The sequence below is a fragment of the Cibotium barometz genome, chromosome 49 (assembly GCF_041138505.1).
Source record: "Cibotium barometz isolate CiBa-2024 chromosome 49, ASM4113850v1, whole genome shotgun sequence".
Taxonomy (NCBI): domain Eukaryota; kingdom Viridiplantae; phylum Streptophyta; class Polypodiopsida; order Cyatheales; family Cibotiaceae; genus Cibotium; species Cibotium barometz.
This window is the reverse complement of record NC_141094.1, coordinates 5102510-5121448: the sequence shown is the minus strand read 5'-3', so window position 1 is coordinate 5121448 and position 18939 is coordinate 5102510. Positions and strand designations below refer to the sequence as shown.

Genomic DNA, 18939 nt, shown 5'->3' with positions numbered 1-18939 from the left:
AGAGAGAGAGAGAGAGAGAGAGAGAGAGAGAGAGAGAGAGAGAGAGAGAGAGAGAGAGAGAGTCTCAAAGCGGCATCGATGTTTGAGAGAGAGATGCATGCTAAAAAAAAATATTGATTTATTTGTTTTTGCTAATGCACGAGAGAGTAACGATGTGGGTAATGCGATCTCTCAGAGAGCAATATGGGTGTGAATATGATGCAAGGGATTTATTTTTTTCAAATGCATGACAGAGAAGAGAAATGATGCGTGTGATTTATTTTTGTGAGGGAAAGGCTGAGAGAAACATTTTTGTAAGAGCAAGGTATTAGACTAACTTAGTGAATTACACTAAGGTTTAATACGATAGGGCTTGATTAATTAATTAATTTTGCGTCATAAACCTTTTTAGTGGGGAATTTTCCTTTTCCTTGACAAAATCTCCTTTTTCCTTTATTTAATTGCAAAAAGGGAGGGAAATGGAATAATAACGTGCCAGTGGGTGAATAAAGGGTGGATTCCCCCGCCGCTCTTCGCCTGGTCTTGACAAGGTTTTCTGTTCGAGGTTCGCGATCCGATTCGGCTCCATGTAAGTTTTTTTTAAAAAAAAAATTAATTTCTCGGCTTTCCCTGTAGCTCGCGACACTGAGTGTTTAGCACCACGTTTTGTCCCGCAGAAGGGACATGCTGCAACAAGAAGAAGTAGGTTCTGCACAGTGTTTCCCTGCTCTGTGACTCTCCTGCCTGTTTGAACAATTGAAGATTTAATGGAGAGCAATTATGTCCTGGAGCATCTCCCCAATGCTTGCAAGAACTTGGAACTGCAAGCAGACTCCCTTCTCAACCATGTAGACGGGGAGTTTGAAGATGAGGATGGTGATTGGGCCACCGATTTCATCGTAGCTGACCTTCCTCCACCGTGCCACTGCTATGGAGGCGGCCAACCGTCATCATGGGAGATTTACCCTCCCCCATGCAGTTCATCCAGCCAAAAACGCCATTTTCCGAGTGAGGCAGATGCTTCCTTCATCTGCCAAATTTGCTCACACTACCTTCCATTGGAGATCCTTGGACCGGACCTGGAATGCAACTGCCTGTGCTGCAGGCCATGCTTACGACAATACATTGAATCCCGCCTTTCACTAAATCACATGGAAGGCCTGGGTTCTGATGGCATAGAAGCGTTCCGGGAGCATCATGCTCCAAGAGAAACGCTGGATTTCATGCAATGCCCTTCTTGTTCATGTGAGGCAGCCATATCCCCCCCTTCCATACAATTGCTTGCCCTGGAGGCTTGCAAACTCTGGGAGGAGGAAGCCAGCCAGGTTTTCTTCAAAGCTGCAAATTACGTGCGTTGTCCTGGATGCAATGTGATGATTGAGAAGGTTGTGGGGGACATCCCTGCTGGTGTTGCACCTTCGGGAGTACCAGAGCTCGACAGGACCCTGCCTTTCACAGAGCTTGATGACCACCACAGGCCCTTGTCTCGCATTGCTCTTTTCCACAAGTACAGTAATTATTATCGCTGTTCTTTGTGCAAAGTAGGGTTTTGTGGCCTCTGCATGAAGTTACCCTACCATCTAGGCTATACTTGCCAAGATTATGAGGACTTCCAGAACACTAAGCGGTGCATATACTGTGAAACTCCAATTTTGAGAAGTGATTCATCTGAGAACCAGTCCAGTTCTATAACAGTCAAAGAATTACGGAAGGTTCTAAATGAGGAGGGTGTGGACACCTCCTGGTGTGTTGAGAAAAGTGAGCTTCTAAGTGTGTGGAAATTGGCTTCAAGCATCTGCAATTCAAAGGATTGTAGAAGACAACTACAGAATGCATGTACACGGAATCTGGAATGTGGACATCGGTGTGGCGGGTTGAGAGGTGAACGGGTATGCCTACCGTGTTTAGAGGTACGTAGTGAGGTTTTTCCGTAAAAGCATTATTTTCATGTATTGCTTGAGCTGATGGCACATCTTATTGTTGGTTATGAACTTGTGACTTGTCTGCTAAGTGCAGTTCATTGTCTCTGTACCTGCAGGTGCTCTACAGCCATGCGTTCTTCCCGAACCTTTTTTTTTTCTTTTTCCGAATGACCTTAGGTCCAAGATCCTCCCATAGTTGCCATTTTTGACTGCCCATAGGCGCTTTTTCGTCTTTCCGTAGACCATTCCGCTGAGGAAGCACCATGTGGGGTTTTGAACCCAAGACCTCTTGGTCCTAGACAAACACCTCTACCAATTGAGCTATCACCTCATTGGCACCTGGACCTAGCTTTAGCTAAATGCACAAGCATAAAAGGACGAGGTGATGTATGTGTTGTGGTCCAAGACTCACGAGGCATTCGCCTGGGTGAGCATCCCAGGGGAGACTGGCCACTAATGCCAAGTGAATGCCATTCCCTCAGCTCCCACTTCTCTTGTCATGTGCACGCTTGTGCCATGGCTAATCTCCAGCATGAACAGACTAATCTGTGATTAATCCATCAGTTAGGACAGCATTTAGGTCATCAATAGTATCATCTTCATCAGCATCATCAGTACCATCAGCAGTAGCATCCTCAGCATCAACATCAGTGTCAGCATCAGTATTAGCACCACATCATCATCATCAGCATTACCATCAGCAGCATCATCATTGGAGGGCATGGGACCCCTGTCGGCAGCCAGCAGGCGGCCAGCACATGGGTGAAGGTCACCAAGGTGTGGGCAGCAGTAAAGTAAGCGCAGCATATAAAGGGGTATTTAATGCCTAATTCTTGTCCAAGACCTCGCCTACAGCAGTATCGCTGGCCGACCAGCATCTCCATCATATATAAAAGCATCAAGACATCATTACAACAAGTCAATCAGTTCATTTATCATTCCATCGTCCTAGAAGTCAGTAGAAGTCATGTAAGGGGCTACAGGTCACCCCTAAGGGGCTGACCAAGGGCCTTAGTTATGTACAAGCATTCAACAACCTTTTTGTACCATATAAAATACAAGAAAACGTGACACCAACTATCTCTCTTCTTCCCTCTCCTCTATCTTAATCATGTTTAAATCAATATCTTGTTCTTAATTAGGCTTAGGTTGTGGATCAGTACAGCAAGGCTTTCACGCATGCAACATCTCCCTTCCCCTCCTTTTATTTCTGAGTCTCTTTCTTCTTTCATTGTATTTCTCCATTTCCATTGACCCTCATTACACCTTTGCATTTTTAAAGGGGGAGCTATCTAGGGGAAGCAGTGCATAGGGGCCGACGGTTTGTATGCTAGGTTGGCTCTATGACTTCTTGCAAGAAAATGTAGGTGTATACAAGGACTCTTGGCATTGTTCTTGGTCACTCCCCTTCTCCACTCGAAGTGATAGTAGCAGCCTTTGTGCCTTAGGCTTGTTGAAAGAATACATCCTTATTTGTTCATATCTTCAACACACTTATTGAAAGTGTTCTCAAGGATCTTTCAAACCTCCTCTTCTAAAGCCTTTTGCAGCCTTTTACTTGGATCAGAAGAAGAGTAGCGTGATGTGAATTTTTATATTCTTTTTGTTTGGTGTGTCTCTCATCAGCATAGTCATAGGGGACGGAGGGGACGGCTACTTGGAACGCGGGGACGGCGAATCGGGACGGAACAGCGACGGGGACGGACAGACGTCCCCCACGGCGTGTTTCTCACAGGGGATGGCGACGGCTCTGTGAGGGAGGGGACGGCAGAGAGCCGTTGTTGGCTGTTTTTTGCAGTTGTGCTCGCCGTTTTTGGCCGTTGCGCTTGCCGTTTCTAGCCGTTTATGGCTGTTGGCTTGGCCTTGGGCCTTGGGCCTTGAGCCTTGAGCCTTTGAGGCTTGGCCCTCTCTCTCTCTCTTGCCCTTGAGGCTTTCCTCTCTCTCTTGCCTATCTATATAAGAACAAGCCTCTACAAGGCTACAAGCACACACAACTCTCAAGGCTCAAGCTTTTAAGGCTCAAGCTTCTTCTAGCTTCCAACTTCCAAGTTCCAAGCCTCTAGGCTCTCACACAAGGCCCGCGGGCTGCCGCCCTACTATCTAGATTCTAGAATCTAGACTCTCTCTCTCTCTCTCTCTCTCAAGCCTCTTGAGTCTTCCAACCTCCAAGCCTCTAGGCTCTAGGCCTCTCTCTCTCTCTCTCTCTCTCTCTCTCTCTCTCTCTCACGGTTCACCTCTCCCTCAACTTTCAAGCCTCTTGAGTCTTCCAACTTCCAAGCCTCTAGAGTCTAGGCTCTAGCATCTAGGCCTCTAGCCTCTAGGCGCTCTCTCTCTCTCTCTCTCTCTCTTTCTCTCTCTCTCTCTCTCACATTCGTCAAGGCTCAAGAGTCAAGCCATCTTCAACCATGGCATCCTCCTCACGTGCCGGGGCTTCTCGTAGAAGGACAATGGAATGAACATAGTGGGAGAAGGTTAACTACACCACATCCGTTCATGGAGGCGGTTCTCGGCCATGGGTATGCAAGCTTTGCCCGTACCGGCGAACGGGTGGCGCCGACAAAGTGTGAGCCCACCTCTTGCATGAGAGCAGGCATGAGGTGAGGTTTTGCACGAATGTCACGCCTGAGAAGAGACGGGAACTTCTTGACAAGCTTAGCGTCTACGAAACGGTCGAAGCGACAAGAAGGACACCACGAGTGGCCGTGGATCCCGCGACGATGGGGAGAGGAACTCAAGTCTCTACAATGGAGTCATGTGGTGGATCGAGATCATGCACACCATCACCTTCACCATCAAGTCGGAATGTTACTCCATCCACGACGCTGGCACCCTCCATCTCCACGGCCTCTCAATCATTACGTGGCCCACGGCGACAATCTACACTTGGGGAGAATTGGAACCCCAAGTTGAAGGAGGAGGTGGATATGGCGGTGGCCCGCTTCTTCTTCCACGGCCACATTGCCTTTCAAGCGGCTAGGTAAGTGCAATCGATCATTGCCAATTCATCATTCATGTTTTCATCATCCTAGTTCCCTTCTCATTAGTAAATTACTTTCTTGAATAGGTCGGAATACCTCAAGGTCATGGTTAAGAAGATTGGGGAGTATGGCTCAACCTATACGCCCCCCTCATCCGAGAGCTTGCGCACTACATTGCTCGAGAAGGAGAAGCGCATTGTAGAGCAAGCGGCCGACAACACAAAGCGGCAATGGGAGAGGAACGGAGTCTCCCTCATTGTGGATGGATGGAGTGACACCCGCAAGAGGAGTATTCACGGCATGGTTGCATATTCCCGCGGAGAGATGTACTTCATCTCATCTCATGATGCATCCGGCACTAGGAAGAGCGCGGATGTGCTTGCGGCGGAGTGGGCTACCACCATGGAGATCGTTGGCCCCGAGCATGTAGTGGGCTTTGTTGCGGATGGGGAGCCTTCCAATAGGGCGGCGGGAGCTATTCTCCAAGGTATGTATGGACATGTCACGGTGTCCTTTTGTATGGCTCATTGCCTAAACAACCTCCTCAAGGACATCGGGGCATTACCATGGATCAGCCCGCTCATTGAGGAGGCCAACACCATGGTCTCCTTTGTCCTCAACCACCAAAGACTTCGGCATGAGTTCAACAAGAGGTCCTGTCTCTCTCCCCTCAAATATTCCGACACCCGGTTTGCCTACAACTTTCTCATGTTGGGCCGATTGAAGGATTGTAGCGGTGCTTTGAGGGGGCTTTTCCTTAGCGACGAGTTTGTCGCCATGCAAGAGTCCCATACAAACACTGGCCAAGAGTGTAGGCTACGTGCGGATGACGCCTCTTGGTGGGAGCGTGTGAAGACCACAGATGCTATGGTGAGGCCCATAGTCCACCTATTGAGGATTGTAGACGCTATGCAACCATGCATAGGCAAGGTCTACGAGGCCATGGATCGCATGATAGAGAAGTTGAAAGACTTCGTGCCTGACGAAGACAGATACGAGGAGATCCATGCCTTGTGTCTCGGAAGGTGGAATTCCTGCTACTCCATTGCATGCAGCAGCTTATGTGGTGGACCCAGAATTCCAAGGCAACAAGCAGGAGAGCGACCGGAGGTGAGCGCTGGATGGAGGATCATCTTGGATCGTCTTGTGCCTGATGCACCGGTTAGGCGCAAGATCAGGGACCAGCTTTCAATGTACAGGTCATTTCATGGCTCCAATGGGTAATGATGCACAGGTTGACCGCTCCAAAGTTGGTGCTGCTCTATGGTGGGAGGACTTTGGTTCAGATGGACCGGAGCTGTAGCAGCTTGCCATCCGCATACTTAGCCAGGCCGTCAGCTCCTCTTGCTTGGAGCAACTTTGGAGTACCTACAGCCACATTGCCTCTAGGAAGAGGAACCGACTCGGGGTAGAGCGTGCCAATGACCTTGTCTTCGTCAGCGCGAACTTGCGAATGCTTTGCAAGAGCGTGACCAAGAAGACAGATTTCTTCACCGAGTGGGAGATGAGTCAACAAGAAGAGCAACAAGAGGATGAGGTGCAGGAGCAGCATACCTGTGAGGATGAGACTGAGGATGAGCTTGATGCTTCTTTGGCACAAGCTACCCATGACCATGAGACGAGCACTTCACGTGGATGATCATTCATGGATCATGATTCATGGGCCTTACTACTTAGCTCTAGCCTCTAGCCTCTAGCCTCTAGTCTTCAACACTTTTTTGTCATTGACTCATTTGAGTCCGTCCATGTATTCAACCTCCTTAAGGCTTAGTCCTGACTCCTGACTCTTGAGTCTTGAGTCATGACTCATTTTGTATCTACTTAATTATTAATATGACTCAAAAGCTTACCATTTTAGTGTAAATTTGTGCTCATTTTGATGTACTTCCAAAGTAGAATAAGTGTAGAGTAGAAAAATTTTAAAAAAAAAGTATTTGTTGAGTGCCGTTCCCTCCCCCGTCCCCATTCCCTACTTATGGCCGTCCCCTGTCCCGTCCCCGTCCCCGTCCCCCGTCACCGTCCCCCGTCCCTTGTGACTATGCTCACCAGCCTTCTGCATGCAGTTTACTTGAGACAGGCAGCTAGTCTTCAATCGAGAAGTCCGACCCATGTTTTTTTCTTGAACATCAGGGATTGCGTTAACAGCTACCTTTCCTTTTTATGCCTTCACCATCATAGGCACTTTGTCACGATTGTGACGTATGTATGTATCAGATTCTCTCTTCATTGTTGATTCCTATTGCAGATGCAAAGAGTAACCAGCCAAGGGAACCCCTACCCTCGACTGGTTGCGACTCTTCGCCAAAGGATGTACCTCTTCATCGAATAGCCACATCCCTTCGACGAATGGTTGTATCCCTTGATAATGGTTGTGTGTCACGTGCATTCCGCACTTGGATGCCACGTAGACATTTCTGTACAGAAGGTGTAGGACCTGGGATGGTGAACTGGTCCCATGTGAGCCCAGTCCGGGACGAGTCAACCAGGGATCCATCTCAGATGTCCGAGGTCAGGTGTGCATTGTCTTGCACAGGAGTCTAAGGTCAGGTGTGCACTGTCCTGCACATGAAACAGTGCCAGTCCGCGCTGTGAGTCTCCCTCTAGAATGATGTCAGTGGTTCTGTGTATTTGGTATGGTACCGGATGCCAGATCACTGAGTAGATTATGTTTAGGACAAGGGGCCAGCCCATAGGGCTACCGCGGAGCTAAGTATGGGCATGGGAATGGTGTGAAAACCATCCCCATGAGGGCCAGGAAGGCCCAGGCTGGACCCACCAGCCATGGAAGGGCTGTGGGACAACCCTAGGGCAAAGATAAGGCTATTTTCAGGAGCATACAGCCTTTAGATGGCTGTAGGGCATGTATGGGGCAGCCCAACCTTGGGATTGTGGACAAAAGTGGTGTCCAGCCAATCAGAAGCAGGCGCATCACTTTCAGCCTGTTAGGAAAAAAAGGAAGTATTTTTTGGGATTTAATTCAGCATTTATTGCTGAATTTTCACCTGTCGTGGGACATAGCGTGTTTTTCAGCTGGCCGATTGCTCCTGAGGAGGAGTATAAATAGTGGAGGCCATAATCCCATCATTCATCTCAGTTTTCACCAAGTGCTCAAGCCAAGGAGATTGCCAAGCAAAGGGGTGGATCTCTGAAGGTCAAGGGCAGGATTTTCCAGCCAAGAAAAGGTCAAGTTTCCTGTATTTGTTTTCAGATTTACATCATTCTAATAAAGCAGATACACCATCCGTGGTGGGGGCCCTACAGAGGGTAATTGGGACCCAATACTGTGTCCTCTCCATCTCCCCCTTCTCTCTCTATTTTCTGCACATCTTCTTTCAGTTTGTGCGTTAATTCCGTCGCGAAAAGAGTGCTGATTTCTGAGTTTTGAAGTATCGATCCTTCTCCGAAGCTTCCGCATATTACATTCTGCCTCTACATCGAATAGACACATCCCTTAGCCTAAAGTTGTATCCTTTCGTCTATGGTCATGTCCTTTCGTCAAAGGACATGCCTCTTCAAATGTCTCTTCATCTCCTTTATAAGAGACCTATTGTACTCAGTTTAATCAATTCAATTCAATCTTCTCTCAAGTGTTCTCCTGAAGTCTCTTGTTCTCTAAGTTAAGTACTTAAGTAGTAATTAGTACACAATATGAGGGATTAACAACATAATCCTCACAGTGGTATCAGAGCTAAAACCTTTTCTACCCGTGGGTTGTGAAGCCCTCACCCTCTCCGCGGCACTCCCTTGTCCACCCCTCTTCTCAATGTTGTATGGAAGCAGCGGAGCGGGGTGGACTTGGCGTAAAGCTTTGCCGATGGTGATGTAAAAAATATATTTTTTTCTCCCCTGTGGGTTATGCGGGCCACTTAGCCTCTTCACTCAGCATTCTCTCCCCTTGACAACCCACACGTGTGTTGTATAGAAGTTATGGAGCGATGGCGGACCTGGCGCACAACCCCCCTCCTCGCTTCGTTCGCTGCAGGCCATGAGTCCCCTCCTCACTTCGTGCAGCTGCCGGCCCTGAGCGCCCCTCGCTGCTGAGTATCGACCGCCCCTGTCAGGAATCTACCTGCGGAAGCGTTACACACACGCACACGTGGAGAGAGAGAGATGGAGCCGAATAAGCTTGACTTTATTAGCAATGAAATAGGTAATGAGATACAATAGTGGGCATGGGTATTTATACCCTTATGTTGGAAATGGCCGACCCAAAAGCATTAAATAAATAATAGATAAGTGCCTTTCTTAGACCCTGTTCCCACATGAGGTACTACTTTTAACACCCTCTCTGTAGCTCATAGTGGGCATAGATGAACAAGCCAAGCCGATGTAGACGCAACCATGGACACTCCAGCACTGCAGTTACTGGATACACCTCGGAGAATGCACCAATCAACCTGTCTTCACAAAAAAATGCCATCTTGAGCTTCAGCTGCCACATAGAATAATGAATTGCAGACAACTCCACATCCATGATCCCCCATTCGTTGAACTGCGAACACACACGTTCAAGAGATCTCCTGAACATTGAACTGTCAACACATGACCTCCAAAGTCCTCTGACAATGAACTAGGAACTCATCCCGTCCATAATGTTACCACAATGAACTGCAAACAAAAGCACGTCCATAGTGTTGTCAAGCCGTTCTTCTTGCCAGATGCATGTGCTTTGAACTCCGTCACACGGTTCCAATACACCTGATGGAAGCTTTGATTAGCCCCCTCTCCCCCGCACGTGCCTCTCTCTGGCTGAAACATGTGAGGGGATTTCCCTTTATCAGTATGCTAGAATCGACACCTCCCAATCCCCCTCTGCTTCAATGGCCCGAAGGAGATATGGAGTGTTACTGCTCCACAAAGAAGAAGATCTAGATCCATATGGTCTGACATATGTCCAAAGCATAGACTTCATCCATGTCCTTGATGACGACCAGCTGAATAACTTGTATTCAAACCTCCGTGAACTGGAAAGTGCCCAAGTACAGTGGTCAAGGTACTCCGAGTCATATCTGGGACCCAAATTACCGATACCAAAGTCACTTTGTCCTTTTGTCCACTGGTGCGGATAATCATGCCTTCTCATAGCCAATACCAAAAGATTTTGCCACAGTATATTGTACGGACCGTGTCGATCAATGCTGTTTGGACACTCCATTGGGCTCCACTCTGCAATGTCAACATGGCGAAAAAGAAAAAACACATGGCTATAAATCAATCGAGATGTAAAGCTCGCAATCATCAGCTCTGCGATATGAGCACCGGGGCTTTGAGCACGGGAACTAATCTCAAGGGAGGCCATCTCCAAGCTTGGCGATAGAACTCGCGGAAATATGTCGTGTGGGAACTAATGCTTGCACACAAGCTTTTAATAACATTAAAAAATGCTCTTTAAAAATAAATGCTTAGCCAGCTCACGAGCCACGCGTCGACCTCCTGCTGTCCACAGCCACCTGTGTGCGCCTCCACGTGGCCACCTTCTACTGCAGCTGCTTGTACGTTCTTGCTTTGCCAAGCAGGCCTGGTCACCCTTTGCGTGCTCCCTTCTTGGCTACACACCAACAACCTCCAGTCGCCTTTTGCCTTGCTCTTGCTGCTGTGCAGCTTTTATGCTATCGTGCACCCTCTGTCGGCTTGCAGAAAATGCAAAGCCAGCCCTTCTCACGGCTGCACTTCACTTTGCCTTTCTCACGGTTGCTCTCCTCCGGTGCCTTTGCTCACTGTAGCTGCTTATGGTGTGCAAGCTTGCGCCACCAAGCACTTACTGGAGCAGAAACGCAGCCGGTTGCTCACGCTGCCCTTGCCGCCGCTTGCCAGGAAAAAACGCAGCCCTTCGTCTTCTCCTTCGTGCGCAATGTGTAGCCAAGAAGCATGAGCTCTGCTCTGATACCATGTCAGGAATCTACCTGCGGAAGCGTTACACACACGCACACGTGGAGAGAGAGAGATGGAGCCGAATAAGCTTGACTTTATTAGCAATGAAATAGGTAATGAGATACAATAGTGGGCATGGGTATTTATACCCTTATGTTGGAAATGGCCGACCCAAAAGCATTAAATAAATAATAGATAAGTGCCTTTCTTAGACCTTGTTCCCACATGAGGTACTACTTTTAACAGCCCCCCCCTCTTTGCATTGTGCAGATGCAGCAGGCGGCGCCTTTTCGAAGCGGCGCACCCCCTCTTCCGGTCGGTGTGGATGGCCTCTACAATATCTCCTTCACGCGCCCTCCTGTGACATTCTACTGCGAGATCTTTGTCCCCGATTATACTCCATTATCTCCGGTGCCCAGCTCTTTGGTGGAACCAAACGAAGAATTGGAAGCAGACGAAGTAACCTTCGAGCCTCGAGGACGATCCCGAGAAAGCGGAGGACCCCGACTTCGAGTACGAGGATCCCGTTACTGCCTCTCTAGTAGCTGTTCCTTCCATCCTACATCTCGGGTGGACCTTTCCTGCTTCACCTCAATACTCTCTCTGAGTTCTCCAGTTGTCGACTTCGCACGACAACGTGCCACCCGCCGATCCTCAGATGGAGGCCTTGCAGATGACCACTCTTCAACAACAGATGGAGGACTTACAAAGGGTCCTTTTCGACAGTATGGCATCAATGCGATCACAAATGGAAGACATGCAACAACGGCACCAACACCAGCGCCAGGGATCCAGGAAGTCATAGCGAGTGCGTCGATCGCGTTCACCGACTTCATCATCATCCTCGGTGGGCCAGTAGGACGATAAGCACCATGTTGTTGGAGCAAGAGAGACAGAAAACAGGCGACTAAAAAAACGCTTCGTACAGCAGCTCCTGTGGACCAATTACTACAAGATTTGGTATGCCGAATCCTTACATTATAGACTTGAAGCACCTAAGAGGAATTAAACTAATTCATAGAGACGGCGCCGAATGAACGTGATTAGCAGAAAGCTGTCCGTTTTGATGGCGACAACGAATTCGTGAAGAAGCGACGGAATCCGCCTTCGAGCTGCGTTATAGGGCTTGCGTGGGAGCAAAGCAAGAGGCCTATATCAAAAGATTGAAGTATAATCTCCTCAGATGCAAGCATGGAGGCAATCTACAGCATGTTGTTCAAACAGGAAAAACAGGCTATGGTGATTAAGAGATAGATTAGGGTTTTTGATAATAAACTAAACCTAATTGGATCATGCTCTGATACCAAATGTTGGATATGATAATTCAACTATGAAGATTGATCAAAACATACTCAAGGTGGATCAAAGCTTGTACAAAACATCATGAACATGAGGGACAAAAACTAGTATATGCAGAAAATTGCTTTGAGATTAACACAAAAAGACTCTAATTATGATTAGGCATGAACCAAACTTACATAATCACTTGATCACGACTTGTACCTTATTTAGAGAGCCCTCTACCCTATTTTTAGTTACATGAGTTGCATGAACCATATGCACCAACCATTTGTAGGCTTTATACCAACCACTGACCACTAGCCTAGAAACCACACATTAAATTGGACTAAGGAGTTGGGATTACATTTATCCAACATCCAAGTCCAATAAGCATGCACAATTGCCACTCCTTATCATACACAGGATACGTGCTTTGAATGGCTGAAAACTTCCTACTGTCAAAAGCAATGACACGTTCATTCTGCATCAAAACTCCACCAGAAGCACGATCTGAGGCATCTATCATTACATCAAAGGGCTGGGTGGGATCTGCAATGGCCAAGACCGGGGTTGTCGTCAAGGCGCATGCTTGAGATCATTGAAGAATTGCTCAGCTTCAGAAGACCACTGAAGTTTGTCAAGCTTTGTCAATTCTGTCAAAGAGGCAGCAATCTCTGAAAACCTATGCACCTTGCTGTGATAAAAGTTAGCAAGTCCCAAGAAAGATCGAACATCTGAAATGGTGAGAGGCAAAGGCCATTCCACAATCGCCTGAATCTTCTTAGGATCTATTGCAATCCCATTAGCAGAAATGATGTGACCAAGATATTCCACATGGTTCTTGAAAAATTCGCTCTTCTTCTTGTTGATGTACAGCACATTGGTGCATAGTACTTCAAAGACAATCTGTAAATGCTCTTTGTGATCGACCATAGATCGGCTAAAAACCAGAATATCATCGAGATAAACGATCACAAACTTGTCCAAGTACGGCCCAAAAATTTCATTCATCAGGGTCATGAAAGTGGCCGGGGCATTGGTTAACCCAAAAGGTATGATCAAGAATTCATAATGGCCATATTTTGTCCGAAAGGCTGTCTTGTATTCATCACCATTATGGATACGAATTTGATGATAGCCGAACTTCAAATCAATCTTGGAAAACACCTTTGCACAAGCAGCTGGTCGAACAACTCATCGATGCGAGGCAAAGGGAATTTGTTCTTGATTGTCAGCTTGTTGAGAGCACGGTAATCAATGCAAAGCCGCATTGATCCATCCTTCTTTTTGACAAGCAAAACCGGGGCTCTGAAGGGACTTTTGCTAGGACGGATGTGACCTTTGTCCAGCAACTCCTGTAATTGCCTTTGTATCTCCTGAGATTCAGAGTAAGAGACACGGTATGGAGCTCGGGTTGGAGGAGGTTGACCTGGGATAAGATCAATTGGGTGATCCACAGGACGATGAGGAGGCAATGTCGTTGGAAGATCATTCGAAAATAGATCCTGAAAAGGCTTGAAGAAGGGTTGCTCCAAGTAAGCAGTTGTTGATGACGAGGCTTGAGATTGCTCACTAGTTTTTGCTTCAATCTCCTGTAACATGACCAAGGATGTGGTACAGTCACGTTTGTGGATGAGGCGCTTGACTTGCAGGGCAGAAACAACAGTGATGGGTTTGGCACTGAAAACGACATGAAGTTCCAGCTCTCGACCATCATGGTATAACTGGATTGAATGAGAACGAAAGCTGATCACTGGGTCATATCGATACAGCCAAGATTGTCCCAGTATCATGTCATAATGTGACAACGGCATCACTGAAAAATTAAACTTTTGCCATTAAGCATCAGGGTACTGACAACTTCAGAAACGCGAACAGAGCAAGCTATTTGTTTGTTTTTGTCTTTCATAGGAGGCGGGTCATGATCAGCATGGTGGCAACTATCCACCTGAGAATTGCGCCGAGTGTTGGAGGGTTTAGGGCGCTGAGGACATTCATACCACTGGTGATTGCCATAACAAATTGTACAGAGGCCTGGACGACTAGGTTGGGATGAAGTGGCAGTTGATGAAGAGGTTTGCTGTCCTGAAGAGGTTTCTCGCTTGAAGTTGCGCCGATCATTGCTGCGACGGTTGTCATGTGCACAGTGGGTATCTACCGTGTGCTATACGCATGCAAGACTAGTTTCGAGGCTTGGGGAAGCTTGGAACTAGGCAGGCTGATTGACGAGCTGAGTTAGGGAAATACTAACGGGCGGGCACCCAAGTATGGACGGGCGGGCGGCCAAGTGTGGACGCCCGATGACCGGCCAAGAGCCTATAAAAGGGTGGCCAAGGTTAGTTATTGTATTATAGAGAGTCTCGCGAGTTTGTGAGAGCTCTATGGTCTTGGAGCCTGGATCTAGTGCAGACGTGCACCTGCTTTATGCAGCCAAGGCCGGCAGCAATCTCGAGGCCCGCGAGGGCAGCTTTGCGGCTGTATGGGACGTCGTGAGGAGGAGATTAGTCGGTACGTCATCCTAGTTAGCTCAGCTCGTGGCTCGGTGGGGACAGCCAAGACTGTGGGCTCGCCCCCACGGCTGTCATGGTTGGGAGGTGAGTCAGGCCTGCAACCCCTTGCTTGTTTGTTGTTCGTTTGTTTGCAGGATTCGAGTTTCGAACCAAGATCGATCACGAGGGGATCCGTGGGGATTTGACAGTGGTATCAGAGCATACCTCGTGAACGAGCAAGTCGGTAGGTAGAGAAGAAGAGGTCGAAGAACGGTATGTGTTAAAAAAGCTTGCTGTTTTTTCTGTGCATACTGCAGTTTTCAGATTTTGTATGTGTTTTTCCTTCATCAAAGAACCCCATGTTGATGGGAGATGGTAGGATTAGTAAGGGTTGATTGCTTTTGCAAAGAAGAGGCCTTGTGTGCAGTCGCATGTACAGTCGTGAGAGAAAACAGAAAAAAAAACGCATGATAATTTTCGTTGCTTTTTTGAGCACGTGAGCGAAGGAGAGCAGCGTTTGAGAAGGTGGCATGTTAGCGGATTTGCACGCTGGCAGGCTGGACAGGTGTCTCTGGCGTTGGCTATAGGCGGCTGCAGGCACCTTAGGCCTGTGCAGCCAGGCGGCCAAGGCAGCTCTGCGCAGCCAGCCCAGGCCTACGCTAGGCATATGGCCAGGCTAAGGCAGCCAGCCCAGGCGGCGCCTAGGCCAAGCGGGCAGCGCCCAGGCCTACGCAGGCGCCCCAGCCAGGCAGCGCCCAGGCCTACGTGGCCATATAGCCCTTGCATAGGCTGTCGCAGGCGCCGATTTCAGCATCCGACGGCAGTCGTGCAGGTGACGGCAAGAAAACAGGCGACGGGCAGGCGGGCAGGCGTGCAGGCGACGTCAGCAGTCTGCAAGCGCCGGCTAATCCAGGAGGTTGAAAAAAAAAAAACACAAGGAAAGCTCGTTTTTTTTTAGCTTTCGTTTTTTTTAAAAGTTTAAAATTTCAAAGTTTTAAAAAGACACCTCCAAGGTTCAAAAGGTTTCCAAGGTTTTATTTTTTTTTAAGACTTTAGAATATATATATCCATATATATATATATATATATATCAATATATATATATATATATATATATATATATATATATATATATATAAAAGAAAAAAAAAGAAAAAAAAACACAAAAGCTAAAGCAAAAGCTAAGCTTAGCTTTTCGAGTTTTTTTTGGCTTTTGGGAAACCTTTATAAACCCCCTCACGTGGGCTTCTTGCCACACATCTCTCGACTTCTTGAGTTCTCAAGTTCTCAAGTTTTCAAGCTCTCAAGCTCTCAAGTTCGCTCGCACTTTTGTTGTGCAAAGACCAAATTTTCTCTCCACGTACCCTCTTCACGATGTCGACCCAAGAATCAGAGTTGGAGCCCCTCGTGGAACGCGAAGGCTTGCCGTCTACGGAAGGCACTGATGCCGATCTTTTTGACGAGTTTGTGTCAAAATCAGATTTCCAAGAGTTCAAAGTAGCTCTCGAAGCTTCTTCAGCGGAACATCAGGCACAAATCGCAGCCCAGATGCAGGCTTTGCAGAACTCCATCGCTCTATTGACCACTACCCTCTCTACTTTCTCGGGAATGGATACCTTGGCTTCTGCTTTAGGCCCCAATATTACTCCGGAACCGTTCGGGGGCGAGCAAAAGCAGAGAACCAAGGAGATCGTGGACACTTGGCTACATAAGTGGCAAGTTCACTTTCAGTTTCATCCATATGATGATGGAAAGAAGATACAGTTAGCAGCAGGTTTCCTGTCCGGCAAAGCTTTGCTTTGGTGGAAGGAACTGAACCCAAAGCCGACGACTTGGGCACAATTCGAAGACATTTTCAAGAAAGAATTCCTCAAGAAAGAGGATGACTACGATGTTGTTGCCCGGTTTTCAGCTTTGACCATGACCTCGCAGCACCTCACTTATGAGGTCTATCTCCAGAAATTTCGTGACTTGCAGATGAAGGCTACAAAGATGGATCCCACTACTCTGTTGGGGTTTTTCGTAGCTGGTTTACCCGACTCGTACCGATTACAGGTTAAAAATAACAAATGTAAAACATTGGACGAGGCCATTCATTCAGCTCGTATCTATGATGATACGATGGTCTCTTCCAAGTCAAAACCCGTTACCGAGCAGGGGAACAAGCATAAAAGACAGTTCTCCGCACCTATGGCTAACACGACTGAAGGCAAGTCTTTGGACCAACCTTCGAAGAATACAAGTTCGACACCAGCCAAGAAGAAACGACTCCTTAGGGCTTTGAAGCTCAAGAAGGAAGGACGTTGTTTTATCTGTGAAGAAAAAGGACATATGCGTAGCGAGTGCCCAAAGAAAAAGGGTACCAAGTCAAACGCAGGACCCAAGCCAAAGGCAGCTAACCAGTTGTCTTTGACAGGTACGTCAATTACTGTACTTTCTCGCCCTAGTACTTGTTCTGATTGTCTGTTCAATTCAAAGGTATTTGGCATGCATGATCTTCTCCGAGTTTATGGAGAAGTGAATGGCCATAAAATTCACATTCTTTTAGACCCTGGCAGTTCGCATAACTTTGTTAACTACAAACTTGTGCAGAAATTGAGTCTTGATACGACACTCAGCGACCATACCTATGAGGTACGTCTACCTGCGGGCAGACAAGTTTGGGATCGCAAGGTCGAGATGCTTCCAATCCAGATTCAGGACTACAAAGATACTCTGGAATGCTATGTCATGCATCTGGAAAATGTAGACTTGTTATTAGGGATTGAGTGGTTTAAGACTCTTGATGTCCAGATAGATTGGTCTAGTCATATTTTTTCTTTTCAGCATAGGGATACCAAGTATAGTATTTTAGGTGATTGTATTCATCCCTCTCAGGGACCTCTTGTAAATACAATTGATTTTGGAAATATAATGAATTCTTCTTTGTACACCGCTTTTCATTGTGTATTGATTCCACTTTCTTCTTTTCTCATCCCTTCCATGGATGTGAATGAATTAAGTGTGTTTGAAAGCAAAGAATTACAGAAGATACTTGATTCATTTCAAGATGTATTTCCTAAGGAACTGCCATCAGGTTTACCACCTGAACGGGCAGTAGATCATCGTATTGACTTGATCCCTGGTGCTCATCCTGTGAGTATTCCACCTTATAGGATGAGCCAAGCTGAGGAAGATGAGTTGGCTAAACAACTCGAAGATTATTTGAGGATGGGCCAGATCCGTCCAAGTAAATCACCTTGGGGTGCACCTGTGTTGCTTAGGAGAAAGAAGGACAATACTTGGAGAATGTGTATAGATTACAAAAGATTGAACAAGCTGACCATTAAGAACCGTTATCCTCTCCCTAGATCAGATGACCTAATTGACCGGTTAGCAGGAGCGAAATATTTCACGAAGATAGATTTGCGTACTGGCTATCACCAGATACGTATTCATGAAAGGCATGTCGAAAGAACCGCCTTTCGGACTAGGTATGGCCATTACGAGTTTCTCGTATTACCTTTTGGGTTAACCAATGCTCCAGCCACTTTCCAGCAAATGATGAACGATCTTTTTCGTGAACATTTGGGAAAATTTGTGGTGGTGTTCCTGGATGATATTTTGATTTATAGTCGTACTCTTGAGGATCATGTCAGACACCTCACGATTGTCTTATCTATTTTAAGACAGAATCGACTGTATGCTAAATTCAGTAAATGTGAGTTCTTTATGACCGACATCATTTACTTGGGACACAAGATCACTAGAGATGGATTGAGCATTGACTATGACCGAGTTCAGAAGGTTTTGGACTGGCCTATACCACGAACAGTGAAACAACTTCGTTCTTTTCTCGGTTTTGTTGTTTTTCTTAGGAAATCTGTACGGGAATACTCTCAGCTCACACTACCGATGATCGACTTATTGAAAGGTCGTGGACGTAAGTCCAATCAGCCTATCACTTGGAATAACGATTTGGATATGGCCTTTAGACTTTTGAAAGATAAAGTCAAGGAAGCACCTATCTTAGCATTGCCTGATCCTAGTCGGCCTTATGTTCTTGAAACTGATGCCAGTGACTATGCTATTGGGGCTGCTTTATTTCAAGATGGTAGACCGGTTGCTTTTGAAAGTAAAAAGCTAGACGACACTCAATCTCGTTGGCCAACCCTTGAGAAGGAGCTTTATGCTGTGATTCATGCTCTCAAGGTTTGGAGACATTATTTATATGGCTCCAAGTTTGTGGTATTGACTGATCATCAGTCAATCAAGTATGTGTGTGATGCGGACGATTTGAGAGGCTGGAAAGCTCGTTGGGCAGAATTAATACAAGATTTTGATTTTGAGATCCGTTATCGGAAAGGGTCCATGAATAATATTGCAGATGCGCTTAGTCGGATTAGAGAGGTGAATTCTTTGTCGTTCACCGAGATTTCT

The 18939-nt window shown here is 46.9% G+C and overlaps 1 protein-coding gene across 2 annotated transcripts in view; it reads left to right on the top strand.

The window, feature by feature from the left end:
* The first annotated feature begins 456 nt into the window (after nucleotides 1-456).
* The window catches only part of LOC147610219 (uncharacterized), a 31573-nt gene continuing 13090 nt past the window's right edge, over nucleotides 457-18939 (top strand). Inside the window, exons 1-2 of one of the 2 annotated variants that reach the window (XM_086786444.1) lie at nucleotides 457-568; nucleotides 657-1889. In XM_086786444.1, coding sequence (XP_086642570.1) covers nucleotides 747-1889 — 1143 coding nt within the window. In that variant the 5' untranslated portion in view covers nucleotides 457-568; nucleotides 657-746. The remainder of the gene's footprint in view (nucleotides 569-656; nucleotides 1890-18939) is intronic. The other variant, XM_086786445.1, reaches the window with a different exon arrangement.